This window comes from Balaenoptera musculus, chromosome 3 (genome assembly GCF_009873245.2).
Source record: "Balaenoptera musculus isolate JJ_BM4_2016_0621 chromosome 3, mBalMus1.pri.v3, whole genome shotgun sequence".
Lineage (NCBI taxonomy): Eukaryota > Metazoa > Chordata > Mammalia > Artiodactyla > Balaenopteridae > Balaenoptera > Balaenoptera musculus.
In genome coordinates this window covers 96876189-96893250 of record NC_045787.1, presented here as the reverse complement: position 1 = coordinate 96893250, position 17062 = coordinate 96876189, and the positions used below count along the sequence as shown (strand labels likewise).

The 17062-nt window shown below is 36.9% G+C and overlaps 1 protein-coding gene across 1 annotated transcript; it reads right to left on the bottom strand.

Annotated features, from left to right (window-relative positions):
* Nucleotides 1-6524: 6524 nt before the first annotated feature.
* LOC118892953 (protein mago nashi homolog 2-like) lies at nucleotides 6525-7039 on the bottom strand. The gene has a single exon (XM_036848041.1). It carries the CDS (start codon nucleotides 6987-6989, stop codon nucleotides 6543-6545), a length of 447 nt encoding a protein of 148 aa, XP_036703936.1. The 5' UTR covers nucleotides 6990-7039; the 3' UTR covers nucleotides 6525-6542.
* Nucleotides 7040-17062: the final 10023 nt, after the last annotated feature.

The following is a 17062-nucleotide window of genomic DNA, read 5'->3' as shown; positions in this document are numbered from 1 at the left end:
TGCTGTGAAATGCTTGAATGCACATATAAAATGTGGTGGCAAATTACAATGTTAGAGAGTCTTATTTTTAAATATAGTTTTATAAAACTTGAAACAGAGGTTTTAGTTTTGTTGGAGATCAATTCTGGGATAACTTATTTATGTGGGGAAAAAAAAACCCCACCTCCCCTCCAAATGAAATATCTCATTAGAAGTTTTATAGCTTCTCTATGCTTCTGTCATTAGGTTAAATAAAATAAATTGAAAGAAACAAACATTCAATACTGGATTTAATGTAAAAGTTTTCCTAATTAAGTTAAAAAATCCACACAATATTCAGAGCCTACCATAAATTAAATTAATTAAATCAGTTGCTTATTACACTTTGGTTAAGTAGAATTAAACCTATCTGCAGCATAATTTTTTTAAGATTAAAAAATGTCATTCTCCTAATACTCTTACCATTAAACAGAAAGTACGATGTAATATATAAATGATACGCTTTTATTAGAATAACTGAAAACTTTTCTTTTTACAATAGGCTTCATTTTTTAGAACAGTTTTAGATTTACAGAAAAATTGAGAAGATAGTTTAGAGGGTTACCATATATCTCGTACCTAGTTTCCCCTATTTTCAACATTTTACATTATTATGGTACACTTGCTAAAATTAATGAACTGATATTGATACATTATTATTAACTAAAGTTCGTGGTTTACTCAGATTTCTTAGTTTCACCCAATGCCCTGCTTCTGTCGCAGATCCCATTAAGATACCACATTACATTTAGTCATTATGTCCTTAGGCTCCTCTTGGCTGTGACACTTTCTCAGACATTTCCTAATTTTTGATGACTTTGAAAGTTTTGAGGACTACTAGTCAAGTAGTTTGTAAGATGTTTCTCTATTGGGATTTGTCTGATTTTTACTTCATTATTAGACTGGGACTATGCGTTTTTGGGAGAATACCACAGAGGTGAAGTGCCATTTTCATCATATCATGTTAAGGCTACATATGTCTACTTGATTTATCACTGTTGATATTGACTGGCTGATGTAGTGTTTCTCATTCTTTTTCCCACCTTCCCATACTGTACTCTATGGAAGGAAGACACTATGTACAGACAACACTTACGGAGTTTCCTTAACTCTGTAAGTCAGGAGTTATGGTCTCTATCCTTCAGGGTAGAGTATCTACATAAATTATTTCTTAATTCTTTTGCATGGGAGATTAGCCTCTTCTCCCCCATTTATTTATTTATTCAATCATTTTTTATATTAGTACGTACTCATGGATTTTTACTTTATATGTTGGTTTATAATCCCACGCTACTTTATTTTGTGGCTCAAATTGTTCCAGCTTTTTGCCATTGGGAGTTCTTTCAGTTGGCTCCGTTGCTGCTTTGATACACTACACCGTTGTTTTTTGTTTGTTTGTTTTAGCATTTCCTTACTTTCTGGCACTACGAGATGATCTGGTCCTATCTGGGCATAGCTGACAACTTAAAAAAATTATATTCTAATTTCTTGCTAATTAGGAGAATTGACAATTATAATAAATTCTTATTTATCTCTCAGCCAAACTGTCAGAGAATCCAAATAACTATTTTTTCTGCATTTAAGATTGCAAGAAATAATCATGAGATTAATATGAATTCAATTTTGTTTTCTATAATTTTATAGCCATAATACAGCATTACAATTATAATAGAATTTATAGTGATGATTAAGATAAAAAGATTTAAATGTATTAAGTATAAGTTTAATACTGTTTATTATATTCTAATTTTTTAAAAAAATTAACAGTTTAAATGTCATATATAAAACAGTCGTATGTCCAACCATCACAGATAATTGGAATTTTACCTAAGGAAGCTGAATAATTTGTTTATAACCATGTGGGTAAATCCGAACATTTGTTAGGCTTTAAGGCATGTTAGATAACATTAGTTAACATTAGAGTTCTCACAAATGGCAAGATTAATAGATATTAAAAGTATTAACACAAGCAAAAGTATATAGCATAGTGCTGACACATTTGTTTGAACCTTAGTATTCAGGCTAAGGCACGCCAGAGATAAATATGAAGCCTTATGACACATGCTAGCCTAGATATGTTCTATTTTCTCAAGGATACCTAACATGACTTCAGAAGGCTGAATGTGGCCTGTAAAGGTCCCTTTGATGTTCAATGTTCAGATATCAGTGACTCCTAGAGGCTGCTGTGTCTCTAGGTGACCCTGAATGAAGCCTGAGAGCAGTTCTTCTGCTGACTCCTCATAGCAAGAGAGTGTAAGAATCCACTCTTTAAGTTTTACTGACGGATTAAAAAAAACATGGCTTATATTGGCTCTGCAGTGATCACTCATGTCAATATATGTGCATTGTTAGAGTCACACACTGCTCTGCCTTCTTCTGGGCTGTTCCCTTCAGATGGCCCTCAGAGCCTATGGGATTGCAGTGGCTAAAACCAAACTAATGAACAGAATGGTTCTGTTCCTGAAAAAGGCAAGGATTTCCCACCCCCTTAGTTTTTTTTTGTTTTTTTTAAAATTTTATTTATTTATGGCTGTGTTGGGTCTTCGTTTCTGTGCGAGGGCTTTCTCTAGTTGCGGTGAGCGGGGGCCACTCTTCATCGCGGTGCGCGGGCCTCTCACTATCGCGGCCTCTCTTGTTGCGGAGCACAGGCTCCAGACGCGCAGGCTCAGTAATTGTGGCTCACGGGCCTAGTTGCTCCGCGGCATGTGGGATCTTCCCAGACCAGGGCTCGAACCCGTGTCCCCTGCATTGGCAGGCAGATTCTTAACCACTGCACCACCAGGGAAGCCCCCCCTCAGTTTTTTTGTTGATGGGTTAGATAGCAACCCTATATTATACCCCAATTTTTGCTTTCATAAAGAAAGGTATAGTCTTGCAGATTAAAAAGTAACTATTTAAATACAGTAAGCATAAAACTAGTTGACTTTATTATTGTCCTATGTATTACTGTTTTATATTTATTATATATTTTCCTATATAAAATTCTTCTTATCTTCTACATTTTTCACAGTTCAAAGTGTTACGGCCATTACGCAATTTAAACTTCACAATAACCCAAGAAGGAAAGCAGAATGGGTATCTTCTTTCATTTTACATATTAGGAGAGAGGCTCAGAGTGGTAAAGAAATTTAACAGAAAAAAAATCAGAACTGAATTTTGAAGCCCTGTTTTTTTTTGTTCCAAATTCAGTGCTCTTTCCATGAACTATACCAGTGTTTCCCACAATGAGGTGATTTTAGGTAGTACACAGATTAATATTTTTTAAATATTTGAATATATAAAAATATAAATATCACCTCAAGCTTATGATATCATGGATATTATTTTAGGGAATTCCCCCAAAAGTAATTTTTAAAAAGTAGGTTATATTTTAGAATGACTAGAAAAACTGTATGATAGCCTGCATTTGCCTGACCAGATAAGTTGTATGTGTTATATAAACACCATAAACATCTAAAAAGTAAAACATGTTATATAGATGCTGAAGATTTTAAAATACTTCATCTTTCTTGTGGAATTTTTGGCAATTTTAATTATAGTAATAATTAGTATTTCTTTTTATACTTTTATTATAACTAAATCAAATGTCACATGAAAGCATCAACCAGCCACATTTAATGCTCCTAAAAGAAGTAAGAGATTGTTTTTCCTCAGGCAAAAGAAACTGATTTCTAATTTGGAAGTAAAAAGCTTCAGGCAAGTAGAATTAACGCACATGGATTTTGATTTTCTGAAATGGAGAGGCAATAAGATGTCCGACAAAGTGCATTGGTCTGAGAATTACAAGTGCTGGGGTTCAGTCTTAGTTCTGTGACTTTAGGCAAATGATCTTTTAAAGAAAATATTTATACAACAAAGAGGATTAAAGTTTCTTTTTCTAAGAGTCCTTTTAGGTCTGATTCTCTCTGAGTCAAAAATTCATCCCAATCAATTTTCTACCCTATGGAGCAGTTAAATATAGTGGATTTGAGGTGACAATCCTATTTGATTCCTGAGGGCCTATTAGAATGGTACTCTCTCTCCATCAATTCTCCTGTGTAGGCCCCATATCCTTTGGGGATATTTCCTTTGTCTCATGGTTAATAGGGAAGGAGGTATGAAAGATATTTTCCTCCTCTCTCCAGAATCACCTTTACTTTTTTTTTTTTTTTGGTAGACATCTTTTCTTTTACAAAGAAAGGGACAGAGTAAAATAATTTGTTCAATTTACCTATAGTGATGGAATAGAAGGCTGAAGATTAAAGCAAACATATTGTATCCTACCCGGGTTTCTTTTCTGATTTTCAATATTTTCAGATAGTGAATGGAGGAATATGTCTACCTTTTTTTAACCACATCATACATACATCAGTTAGAAATAATTTGAAGTGGTTTAAAGGAAATAGACCTTTTCTTTTAAACATTCAAAATTTAGTTAGAACAGGTTAGGATATATTGCTGTAATAAACAACCCCAGGTTCACTTATTGTTTGTGTGACATGTGGTTATTATAATTTAATTACAGCTCTGTTCCATATTTTCCTCTTTCAGATACACAGCTTAACATAACCTCCACCATCTAGACATCACCGGTGGCTGAATAAGAGAAAAGAGAGCATGATAAATTATACACTCACTCTTAAAATCTTCAACCTGAAAATGACACATATAGTTTCTATTCATTTGTTTCAAGGCAGGTGTCATGCCTTCACCACTTTTTAAAAATGTTTCTCATGTTATCTTTTATAACAATGATCTTGAAAACTACGTGGATATTCAGTTTTATCTCATACCTCTCTGTCCAGAATTCCAGTTTATCTTGCACATTTCAAACCAAGATTAACTAAAGATCTGTTTTAATCAGAAGGCAAATAAAGATTATAAAGTATTATATATTTTTTATTCAGAATTTACTTGTGCTATTGGCACTTCTTTCTATACTCACTTGCTAAGCTATGGTCTCTCATCTCTGTTTGTACTTTCCTATGAACCCTGATTTACCCACCTCAGTGGCTAAGAAGAAACCAAAAATTGCTCCATATTTTTTCCCCTTTCTTTTATTTTTTTTTTTAAATTAAAAAAAATTTTTTTAATATTTATTTATTTATTTGGTTGCGCCGGGTCTTAGTTGCAGCAGGCAGGCTCCTTAGTTGTGGCATGTGAACTCTTAGTTGCGGCATGCATGTGGGATCTAGTTCCCTAATGAGGGATCAAACCTGGGCCCACTGCCTTGGGAGCGTGGAGTCTTAACCACTGTACCACCAGGGAAGTCCCATTTTTCCCTTTCTTTTAATGTCACAGCAGCAACTCCTCAACTTGCCACACAGCTTGTCGGGGCTCATGAGAGCCAGGACTACTGAGCAGACCTGAGTTCCTAAAACACACAGCTCTACCCTTAATTAGCCTATACTACCAGTAACGTTCCTAAAGGCACAGGCAGATCCAGATTTTAATAGGGCATGAAAATTATCCATTTCTGGAGGCCCTTTTAAAAAAAATAGACAAAATTAGATTCATTTCTTAGAAGGGGCCCATGAAAATGAGAAACACTGAAGCTTAAACTTTGTTAGCTTCATGGTTAAATCTTCACTGCCAAGGAAATTCGTATGTATGTATCTCCAAACAAACACCACTCCACAAAAAAGTGTGTACGTGTGTGTGTGTGTGTGTGTGTGTGTGTGTGTAAAAGCAAAAACAACACAGCCATAAGAACACTATTTCAATCTGGGATTTTATCTCCTTTCTCCAACATCGAATCTAGTGAGTTTAACTGGACCATCTAAATGGTGAAAGTTGGTGAAAGTTGAACCTCAGCTTTCAAAACTCTTGTGTAAAATGAAGTCTGGAGTAATGAAATGTGCTAGAATGCAAAAGAGCAAGACAGAGAACGTAAATTTGAGCAAGCCTGAATTCTTAACTTAGACATTTTCCTGGGTGGGGATCAGGCCTGTTTCACCTAAACCTCTAAAAAGAGAAGACACCCAGAGAGAGATTACTCCTGTAAGTTCTCTTTACCTTTGAAAGCATCTTCCTTATACAATCTAGAACATCTGTCCTTCTTCTGGGCAAGGGGTCAGCCAGGAGCTCTTCCTGGGTGGCACAGCCATGAAGCAGAGCAAAGCAGGAAGTTGGCTGGGGGGTAAAAGGACCTGGGAGGCTGATTGAAGCAAACATACTCTCCTGCCGTTCTCATCTCCAGGCTTTAAAGTAATTCTTCCATTTATCCATTAACACCCATGTGAAATTTAGAAACTATTGGTATTTATTTATTTATTTAATTATTTTCAGGCTTTGATATGTTTTATTGGAGCAAAACTTCAATAAAGGTGGCTTTTATTTACAGAATTTAATGTGTGTGGGGACTATCCAATCCACTTGGACCCAAGTGAAGATAATCATTAAGCCTGTTTATGTATTTTCTTATTTTCAATTTGCATACAAAAGAAGCTTGCTTCACATTCATAAAAACCCCAATATCATAAATGACAAACCCTCCCTCACCCATCCCTTAATTAAATATAAACAAGTTTCAAAAAACACACAATTTAGATTGGTTTAATCTTGAAATGTAATCCAATAAGACTAAAAACTAAACATTTCAGGTCCTGTACCAAATAGTAAAATACTCGAAGGCCTTCAGGATCCTTTGACTGATTAACATCAATAAGAGAACCTGTTTTTGATGTGGTAAAAGAAATGTGTTCATCTCCAATTACAATTTCAAGCTCCTGCCGGCCACCCCTGTCAGGGGGAGGCCACAAAGCATCATCTTCTTTTGTAATTTCACTGTCATCAATAATTCTCTTCAGTTCTTCCATTACACTCTTGTGTACATAAGCCTCCTTTCTGATCATGACATCATTTTTATAATTGCTGTTGTTAGCATATCTAAGTTTTCCGTCCGGCCGAAACTCAAATTCCAGAAACTCGTGTCCAAACTTGCCCTTGTGCCCTACATAGTAGCGCAGGTAGAAATCGCTGGCCATAGCCATCTTTGTCCCCGAAAAGCCCGCCGAAGGCCCAGCCAACGTGCCGCCGGGCGCCTGGCAGTGACCGGTATTTATTTTATTAAAGTGTTTCAATTGTTTGCTCTGACTGATCAAGATGTTTCATTTGTCTGTTATTTATGCAGCATTATTTTTAAAAGATAAAAATCTCACCCTAATTAAGAAAGAGGTAAAGAAGTTGGCGAAAAAGATACTAATGGGCTTAAAACAGCTCTGTCTCTCTCTCATGGGTCATAGTTTCTACCTCCCTCTTTGCTTCTGCTCATTATCTGCCTGGTGGCTAATTTCTGCTTACGGTTTCTGGTCCCTTTCTGCTTTCACCTGACTTGGAGTTGTTACAGTACTATGCTAGGTGCTAGAAATATAGTACTGAGTAAGACAGCCCTGACCCTCGTGGGACTCACATTATGGCAGGGACTAGTCGTCAGAGAGAGAGAGAGAGACAGAGAGAGACAGAGAGGAGATAGGCTACGAAACAAAAACACATGACACTGTGAGACCATACGTGAAGGCAGTATAATATAAACTGTGGATCATGGTCCACTCACCGATCTAGTGGCTTAAGACCAGTATTTTTAATAAAAGGAATAACAGAAAATATCAGAGTAAATCACACTTAGTAAGGTAAGTATTATTTTGTGAATTTTTAAATTTCAGTTTATATAGTCAGTGAATAAACAGACAAAAATCCAGGACCATAGGGAGTGTGCTTTCTAGGAGAAAGATATAGATAATAAGATAAATTAGTAAGGTATAGAATATATTAGAAGGTGATGAAACTGAAAAACAAAAGGCAAGGAGGAGTATATAAAATGTCAGGGGTATGGGTTGAAATTTTAGGAACAGTAGCCAAGGAAGACTTCCATGGGAAGGTGCCTTTTGGGTAAAGACCTCAAAGAACTGGGGGAGTAAGTCATATGGATATTTGGAGGAGGAACATTCCAGGCAGAAGTAATAGCCAGTGCAAAGGCACTGATCGTACCTGGCCTGTCTGAGTTTGAAGAAAAGCAAGGCCAAAGTGAGTAAAGGGGAGTGAATGGGAGACATAGCAGGCTATGAGGGAAAAGGGCAAGTGGGGTTTCTGGAGCATGTAAGGCCTTTGGTTTTGACTCTGTGTGAGATGGGAAGCCATTGGATGATGTTGAGCAACAGAGTAACATGATCTGACTTATGTTTTAATAGGATCACTCTGGCTGCTAGATTCAAAATAGTTTTAAGGGAGGTAAAGGCAGAAGCAGGAACACCAGAATGTAAGCTCTGTCAGGACAAGAGTTTTTAACAGTCTTATTCACTTTGTATCTCTTGTGCTTTATAGTAACTGGCACATAGAGATATTCAGGAATGAATATTTCCCTGTATGTGCACCAGATCAGTATATGAAATATATTTCTTACTGTGGGTGAAAGTCATAAGGATTAAAAGCTCCTCTCTTGGAGGAAATTGGCCTAGTCTTGGTCAGGAAAAGGAGCTCTGGAAATTGACATTCAGGCTGGGAGTTGAAGAACAAGCAAGAGGAGGTGCGGGATAAAGAGAAGAGAAGAATTTTTCAGGAGTGGTAAATTTGGGAATCATCAGCACATGCATAGTATCTGAAGCTCTCTGCAGGTGTTTCTGTCTGTGTGAAAGCAAGCAGCAAAATTAAAACCATTGCAAACCACCTCCACTTTCTGTTTCTTATTTTTTTGTACTCATTTCCTATAACATTTGCCCTTTTGAAAAATAACATATAGTAGTCATTTTTTAAAAAGTGTATAAATCTTTAAGGCAGTTTCCTGTATCATTTAATAATGGGAAAAGTCAATGAATTATAAAATTCATATTTAGGTTTTTTTTTTTTAACCTAAAGTGTACATTGTGGTGATTGGAAGTACACATATATTGTGAAAGGATTTCCCCCATCTAGCTAATTAACACATCCACCACCTCACATATTTATCTTTTCTTTTTTTTTGTAAGAACATTTAAGTTCTACTCTCTTAGCAATTTCAGTTATACAATACAGTGTTATCAAGTATCGTCACCATGTTTTATATTAGATCCTCATACCTTACTCATTTTACTAACCTCTCCTTATTCCACCCCCCATCCCCACCCAAGCCCCTGGCAAGCACCTTTCTTCTCTTTATTTCTATGAGTTTGACTTTTTATTTTAGCTTCCACATATAAGTAATATCATGCAGTATTTGTCTTTCTCTGTCTGGTTTATTTGACTTAGCTTAATACCCTCAAGTTTCATCCATGCTGGTGCATATGGCAGGATTTCCTTCTTTAATAGGGCTGAATAATATTCCATTGTATATATACATATCACATCTTCTTTATCCACTCACCCATTGATGGACACTTAGAATTGTTTCCCTTTCTTGACTATTGTGAATTATGCTGAAGATTGTTTCCCTTTCTTGGCTATTGTGAATAATGCTGCAATGAACATGGAGTTCAGATATCTCTTTGATATGCTGTTTTCACTTCCTCTGAATTACACCCAGAAGTGGGATTGCTGGATCATACAATAGTTCTATTTTTAATTTTTGGTGGAACCTCCATACTGTTTTCCAAAGTGGCTACACGAATTGACATTCCCACCAACAATGTATGAGGGTTCCCTTTTCTCTACATCCTCACCACCCTTATTGCTTGTCTTTTTGATGATAGCCATTCTAACAGATGGGAGGTGATAACTCAGTGCTGTTTTGATTTGCATTTCCCTGATGATTAGTGATGTTAAGTACGTTTTCGTATACCTGTTGGCTATATATATGTCCTCTTCGGAAAAAATCTATTCAGTTCTTCTGCCTATTTTTTAATCAAATTATATGCTTTTTGTCCAGGAGATGTATGAGTTCTTTATATATTTTGGATATTAACCCCTTATCAGATGTATGATTTGAAATATTTTCTCCTATTCTGAAGGTTGCCTTTTCATTCTGTTGATGGTTTTCTTTGCTGTGCAGAGCTTTTTAGTTTGATGTAGTCCCACTTATTTGTTTTAGTTTTTGTTGCCTTTGCTTTTGGTGTCAAATCCAAAGAAAAAAAATCATTGTCAAGACTGATATCAAGGAGCTCACTGCTCACTGCCTATATTCTCTTCTAGGAGTTTTATGGTTTCTGGCCTTACATTCAAGTCTTAATCCATCTTGAGCTGAGTTTTGTGTATGCGGTAAGATAGTGGTCCAGTTTCATTCTTTTGCATTCTGCTCCATTGATCTATGTATCTGTTTTTATGCTAATACCATACTGTTTTGATTACTATAACTTTAAAATATAGTTTGAAACCAGGAAGTGTGTGGGAATTGCCTGGTGGTCCAGTGGTAAGGACTCGGTGCTTTCACTGCCGTGGGCCTGGGTTCAATCCCTGGTTGAGGAACTAATATCCTGCAAGCTGCACATCACAGCTAAAAATTAAAAAGAAAAAAAAGAAATCAGGAAGTGTGATGACTTCAGATTCATGGATAGTTTAGGTATTCCACATTTTCTGAGGCTGTGTCTTGTTACCTTTGAGTCCATGCTTCAGTTTTGAATAGTTAGCATGTGATTCCTCAGTATAGGCACTGGTGTAGTTATATCATCAGCCCAAGGGACTAGCAATATTTTTTTCTCCTGACTCTTCATGTACAGTGTTTACAACATTGGTTTCATTTTATTTTATCTTGTTTTATTTTATTTTGCTAAGTCAGCTTCTGCTGCTATGGTGATACATACACACTATAATTTCAGCAAATTTAAATCTAAAATGGTTCACTTAAAACAGGGCTTTCTATCTAAGCACATGTTTGATATATATATTTTCTAAGGGAAGTTCAGTGTTCTTCATTAACTTCTGGTATTTCTTAAGTTGTAAAATAGACTTAGGATACATAAAAGCATATTGTTTAGAATAATATCACAATTTAAGCTATAATAGAATCTAATTCTAACTTTGCTAATTAAAAACTTGTAACATTTGACTTGTTTAAAAATATCAAATTAGAAAATATTTAACATGTTTTAAAGAACATTAATAATTGTTTCAAATAACATTTGTCTTATTTTATAAGGTAAAATATTGCCATTGTAGAAAATATAGAAAACACATAAAAGTATAAAGAAGAAAACAAAAATCATCTGTAGTCATATCACTCAGATACAATATCAATATTTACATTTTACAATATTTCCTTCCAGTTTCTATGCATATATTTAACGTATATATTTTTTTCAGTATACTATGATATACTAATAGTGGGAAGAGTTTATTGAACACTTACTATGATCTGGCACCAGGCTAAGTACTTTACATATATTATCTCATTTAATCATCACCAGGCCCTTATGAAAATATGTACTATTAATTATCCCCATTTTATAGATAAGGAAACTGAAGCTCAGAAAGGTTTAGTAACATGTTCAAGGTCATACATTTAGAAAGTATTTGAGGGACTTCCCTGGTGGTGCAGTGGTTAAGAATCCTCCTGCCAATGCAGGGGACATAGGCTCGATCCCTGGTCCAGGAAGATCCCACATGCCGCCGAGCAACTAAGCCCATGCGCCACAACCACTGAACCTCCCGCAATCTAGGACCTGTGTGCCACAACTACTGAGCCCGCATGCCTATATCCCGTGCTGCACAATAAAGAAGCCACCGCAGTGAGAAGCCCGAGCACCACAACGAAGAGTAGCCCCTGCTCGCCGCAACTAGAGAAAGCCCGCGTGCAGCAATGAAGACCCAACTCAGCCAAAAAAAAAAGAAAGTATTTGAGCCAACTCTAGAATGTAGGTTGATCTGACTACAAAGCCTAAAACAAAGCTGATGGCCTATATTCTCTACTATTACCCTGACTTGCTTTTGTCATTTGCCATTTGATTTTGTGAATTTCTCCAAGTCACTAAATGTTCTTCTTAGAATGATTATAAGGGCTGTTGAGTGGTGTGTTTTGTCAGGCATACCATAATTACTTTAAACATGTCTCTTTGGGCATTTAGGTTGTTTCCAACTTTGAAGGTAAGGACCACGTGTGAGTCATCTCTGTAGCCCCAGCATCTAGCAAAGTGGCTGGCACTTTGTTTAGGCTCAAAATGTCAGCTGAACGACTAGTTAGAGGGAAGAAAAAGGAATTCATCTAAGGTAAATGACATAAAAGATGGAAGACAGGCAGGGATGGAAGTGACATATTTATGGGAAAATAGGAAAATGAAGGAAGAATCCTAGTTGACAGAAACAGAGAGAACCAACAGGGGATGGTTTTCATTAGGCACTCTGAGTTGTAAAGAACAGAGAAACTCATTCAGACTAGCTTTCTTAAGATGGTAGTTATCAATAAGGAAAATAGTGATACCATAGGAATTTAACTTTAGAACAATTATGGGCTCCCCTCTTAATATATCTCTACTACATTCTTTGAATCTGTTTCAAGGTATCTATTTGCTTCTCCTCCAATTACCAGCTGCTTCACATAGTCTTTTTTCTGCCCATATATGTTCTTTACCCCACGGATTAAGTCAACATTTCGGCTCACTTATGGCTCATTATTACCCATCTATCCTCTTTCTACCTCATGATCTTTCTGATTTTGCTCCCAGAGCTAAATTGCCTAATGCGGGCTTGAAAGGCACAAAGATTGATGTAACCAAGATAGTGGTTCTGGGAATAATGTTGGAAGGACAGGTGTGAGCAGGCCATCATTAGCTCTTCACTACAGCCACAACAGACAATGTACAATTCTCTGTCCCTTTGAACATGCTGTTCCCTCTGCTTGAAATACACATCTTGAAAAAGCCACGCTTCTGTTCTCTCACAGTACCCTGTGTATACCTCTAGCATAATATCTATAATTCTTTGTTATAATTATCTATTTACTTTGTCATGATTGTATAATAAACTTTACAACAGCAAGGAGAATGAATGAATACATTAATCAAAATTTATTTACATTTATTTTATACTAGCATCCATTTATTCACTCATGCCATAATTTGTTGAGTATCTATGCCAACGTACAAGGCACAGATAAATAGAATGTAAGAATGGACAGGTCCTTCTGTGTTACCCATGAGTAGACCCCAAACTATTACAGCTAGGCCAAAAGCTCTCACACTGTCTCATATTAATATACTTTTAGACAAAATAATGCTTTGAGTCCCCAAGAGAAGGGGAAAAAGAAAGGCAAAAATAATATGACCAGTAGTGATAAAGTTATCCTGCACCTAAAATGCTTAAGACAGGTTGGCCACCGGACTTGATCATTGTGGTACCTCTGATGTACCACATAGGCAGAACTGCAGGAGAGATTTAGAGGCATGATAAACATTTTTGCCACCTGCCTCCTGTGTGACACTCTCCTTTAAGGACAAGGGAATGGTTTTTCAGTGTTCTACAAAATTGGCACAATAATGAACAGCTGACATCTTATCTCATTTCTTGCTGGTTTTCCCATAGTAGTGAAGCAGCCAGCCCTAACATTCTTAAGTCTAGAATAGTCTTGAGATAGGACTATTTCCTAAATAACTTTACAGAGCAAAAAAAAAGAGAACGGTGCAGGGCAATCATTTTGTTACCTTCTTAAGTTTGATTTTTATTTTTCAAATGTTTTTCATCTATTAGAAAGAAGGCATGTAAGAAAGGAGGTATTACCTGATGTTCGGGACATTACATGTTCAAAACAAAACAAAAAACACCAGCTGCATACCCAGGCTGTACCTTGTTGGAATGTACAGTGTATTAATTTCTATGATATCATTAAAGGCTCAGGATTTTTCTGTTTTGCGCTGTGTCATCTTTGGCATGTTGGTTCTTGTTCTGAGGCATGTCCCCGTATGATCACAAGATGATATAAGATGATATGTCATCAAGTTGAAGAAGAGGACTCACTTTCTTCCATGGGTCTATTATTATCAGCCAGGAGAAACTTCTGCTGGACACCCCCTAGTAGGCTTCCTGTCATGTCTCATTGGCCAAATAATTGCTTCACGTGCCCATGCTTAAACCAGTTGTTGGCAAGGGGAATGGAATGACAATAATTGGCACCAATCAAGATCACTGGGGAGGGGTCTAGTCTGCCTTAAATCTCAAGGCTACCCTAGACCTGAGGAAGCAGGGGTTCTCTTAGCAAGGAACAAATCTGGGGTGTAGGCTATAGACAAGGATGGCTGTAGAGAAGATGGCCTACAGAATCAACAGGTTCTGCTGCACAAGTCCATGGCAGAGCAAAACAAGACACACAAACTCAAAGATACAGTGATCTGGGCTATTTAAGGGCAAATAGCCCCACATGCATTATTCATTTTGACAGATTTATTATGTGGCTGTCTGGGGTGGCAAAGAGGACATGGACTTTGAAATCAGACAGGCCTGGTCACTTAGCAGTGCTTTAGCATGAGTGAAATGAACTTCTCTGCAATTCAGCTTCCTCCTTTATAAGACAGGGATAACAGTGCCTGCTTCTAAGAGCTATTATGAGGATTAAATCTTATGATGGACATAAATTGCCTATAACACTGCAGGCATTCAAGTGTATATTTCTTCCCCCTTTATTGAAATTATAATAATTCATAATGATGATTCCAAGTGATCAACAAAATGTTAAATTTAGTTCTGTATTTTGTTTGAAAGCAGATATTTAATATATATTGGAAATATATTTGTCAAATCTGATTAAAATAAGAGATTCTAGGTTTGTAAAATATAAAAACTCAGTTATCCAGAGGCCCAGAATGGCTCATTAATAATAACAACTACCAATGTTTGAAAACTTACTAGTTCTATGTACATTATATATATTTTCTCATTTTTTTAAACGGGGGGGTGGGGTTGGTGGATGGTGTATGCTGTTGGTATCAGTGGATAAAGGTTAGGGATGCCGCTAAACAGCCTACAATGCACAGGACAGCTCCACGTGACAAAATATCTCAAAATTTACAATAAGTCTGTGGGTTAGGTATTTTTATCCTTATTTTATAAATGAGGAAATTGACCTTCCAAGAGGTTGAAAAGCCCAGGATCACATAGCTAGTAAGCAGAGAACATGGTTTTATCTGACTCTAAAGATCATGCTCTTTCAACTATAATGCTTTGCCTGAATAGGGTTAGAGAATGTCAGTAAGGGTGTCATTAAAGATTTATAAGATCCTTTACAATATCTACGAAAGATATAAGGTACTTGGGAATAAATCATTTTAAAATGTTGTATAAGTCCTTTAAGGAGCGGGGAAGAAAAACCACTGAAAGATACTGAAGGAGATTTAAATAAATTAAACCAAATAAAATGTACAATGTTCTTGGATAGTTAGTGTATTGTATTGTTTGAGAATATTAAATCCTGCTACAAAAGAAAAGAAAACAAATGAGATTAATAAAATTCTTTAGATGTGTTAAGTATAAATAAGAAGTTAGTATGTAGTGCACGTGTATGTTAAATAGGAAAGGGTGGAAGGACCAGGACATACTTAATTCTCATGAATCATTAAATACCTAAATATTCATGATATACTAAATATGCAAGAGGCACTTAATATTTAGGATACACTAAGTATGCATAGCATATGAAAACACTCAATATTCATGAGGTCTTAATTCAACTTCCAACCATTTTTGATACCCATTCTGGCCCCATGTATTCTCTACCCAGTAAACACAAATAAAACTCAAGATTGTTCAATAGGCTAATTGAAAACTACAGCTGTGACCAAGTGTATTTGGCCCTGAGTCTCTCCAATAGGGCAATTAAGTATCATTGTTCCAAGGCACCTAATGTCTGGGCTGCTTTGCTCAGACCTCAGCACTGGGCCTTGTAACCACACCATCAATGAGTAAGGCTCATGTGGTGGAGAGAGAAACAGAGCCAGGTACTGTGGCCCTTCCACCCAACTTGGATCCTATCCTAAGTGTATTAACTTACTCCTCTCTTTCTCCTGTTTCTCACTGTGTGTTAAAGTGGTTTAACAACCCATGTGATCTGAGCATTTTAATTTAGCCTTGAGCCTTTCTACCCTATGATGTCCGGGATAGCTTGCCAGGGAGCATACTTGGTGGCCACCATTGCATCAAGGTAATTTCCCACATGGCAGGAAGATGCAATACATGAAAAAGTCAATAGATTCAATGACATTCTAATCTGAACCTCAATATAACCTTTTTTCTTGTAACTGACAAGCTGACTCTAACATGTATATAATAAAGAAGAGCAAAGGTCCAAGATCAGCCAAGACATTCCTGAGGAAGAAGTGGAAAAAAGAGAAGAAGTAGGTTGTGGTGAAAGCACTTGCCCTATCACATAAGACTTATTATAAAGATGCATTTTTTTAAAAATTTATTTTATTTAATTATTTATTTTTGGCTGAGTTGGATCTTTGTTGCTGCATGTGGGCTTTCTCTAGTTGAGGTGAGCAGGGGCCACTCTCCATTGCAGTGCACGGGCTTCTCACTGCAGTGGCTTCTCTTGTTGCGGAGCACGGTCTCCAGGCACGTGGGCTTCAGTAGTTGTGGCGTGTGGGCTCAGTAGTTGTGGCTCGTGGGCTCTAGAGCACAGGTTCAGTAGTTGTGGTGCACGGGCTTAGTTGCTCTGCAGCATGTAGGATCCTCCCGGACTAGGAATCGAACCCGTGTCCCCTGCACTGGCAGGCAGATTCTTAACCACGGCGCCACCAGGGAAGCCCTAAAGCTGCATTTATTAAGACCATGTAGTTTGTGCAAACAAGGATGGATTCAATATCCACTAGCAGTGGTGACACTTTGAGGAGAAAAGTGTCAGGAGCTTTGGGTATCAGCAAGGGCAGATTACCTGGTCTCAATCAGGTGAAGCAGTAGTTCAGAAAAATAATGGATACTATTGTGCATATGAAAAAACAGAGTAGTCCACAGAGTACAAAAAAAGTCACCCTCTGAGGACCTCAAAATAGTCTGGGAACACCTTGAGGAGCTGGAGTTCTTGCAAAGTTGTTGGAGCCAAGTCAGAGAAGTACTGTTGTTGCACTGTGACTCTCAGTTAGTCCCGGGCCGATGAGGATGAAACTGCCAGACTATGTAAGTTTTTATGTTTTATGTTTTTAAAAGGCCCTTTGGGGGACTTCCCTAGTGGCACAGT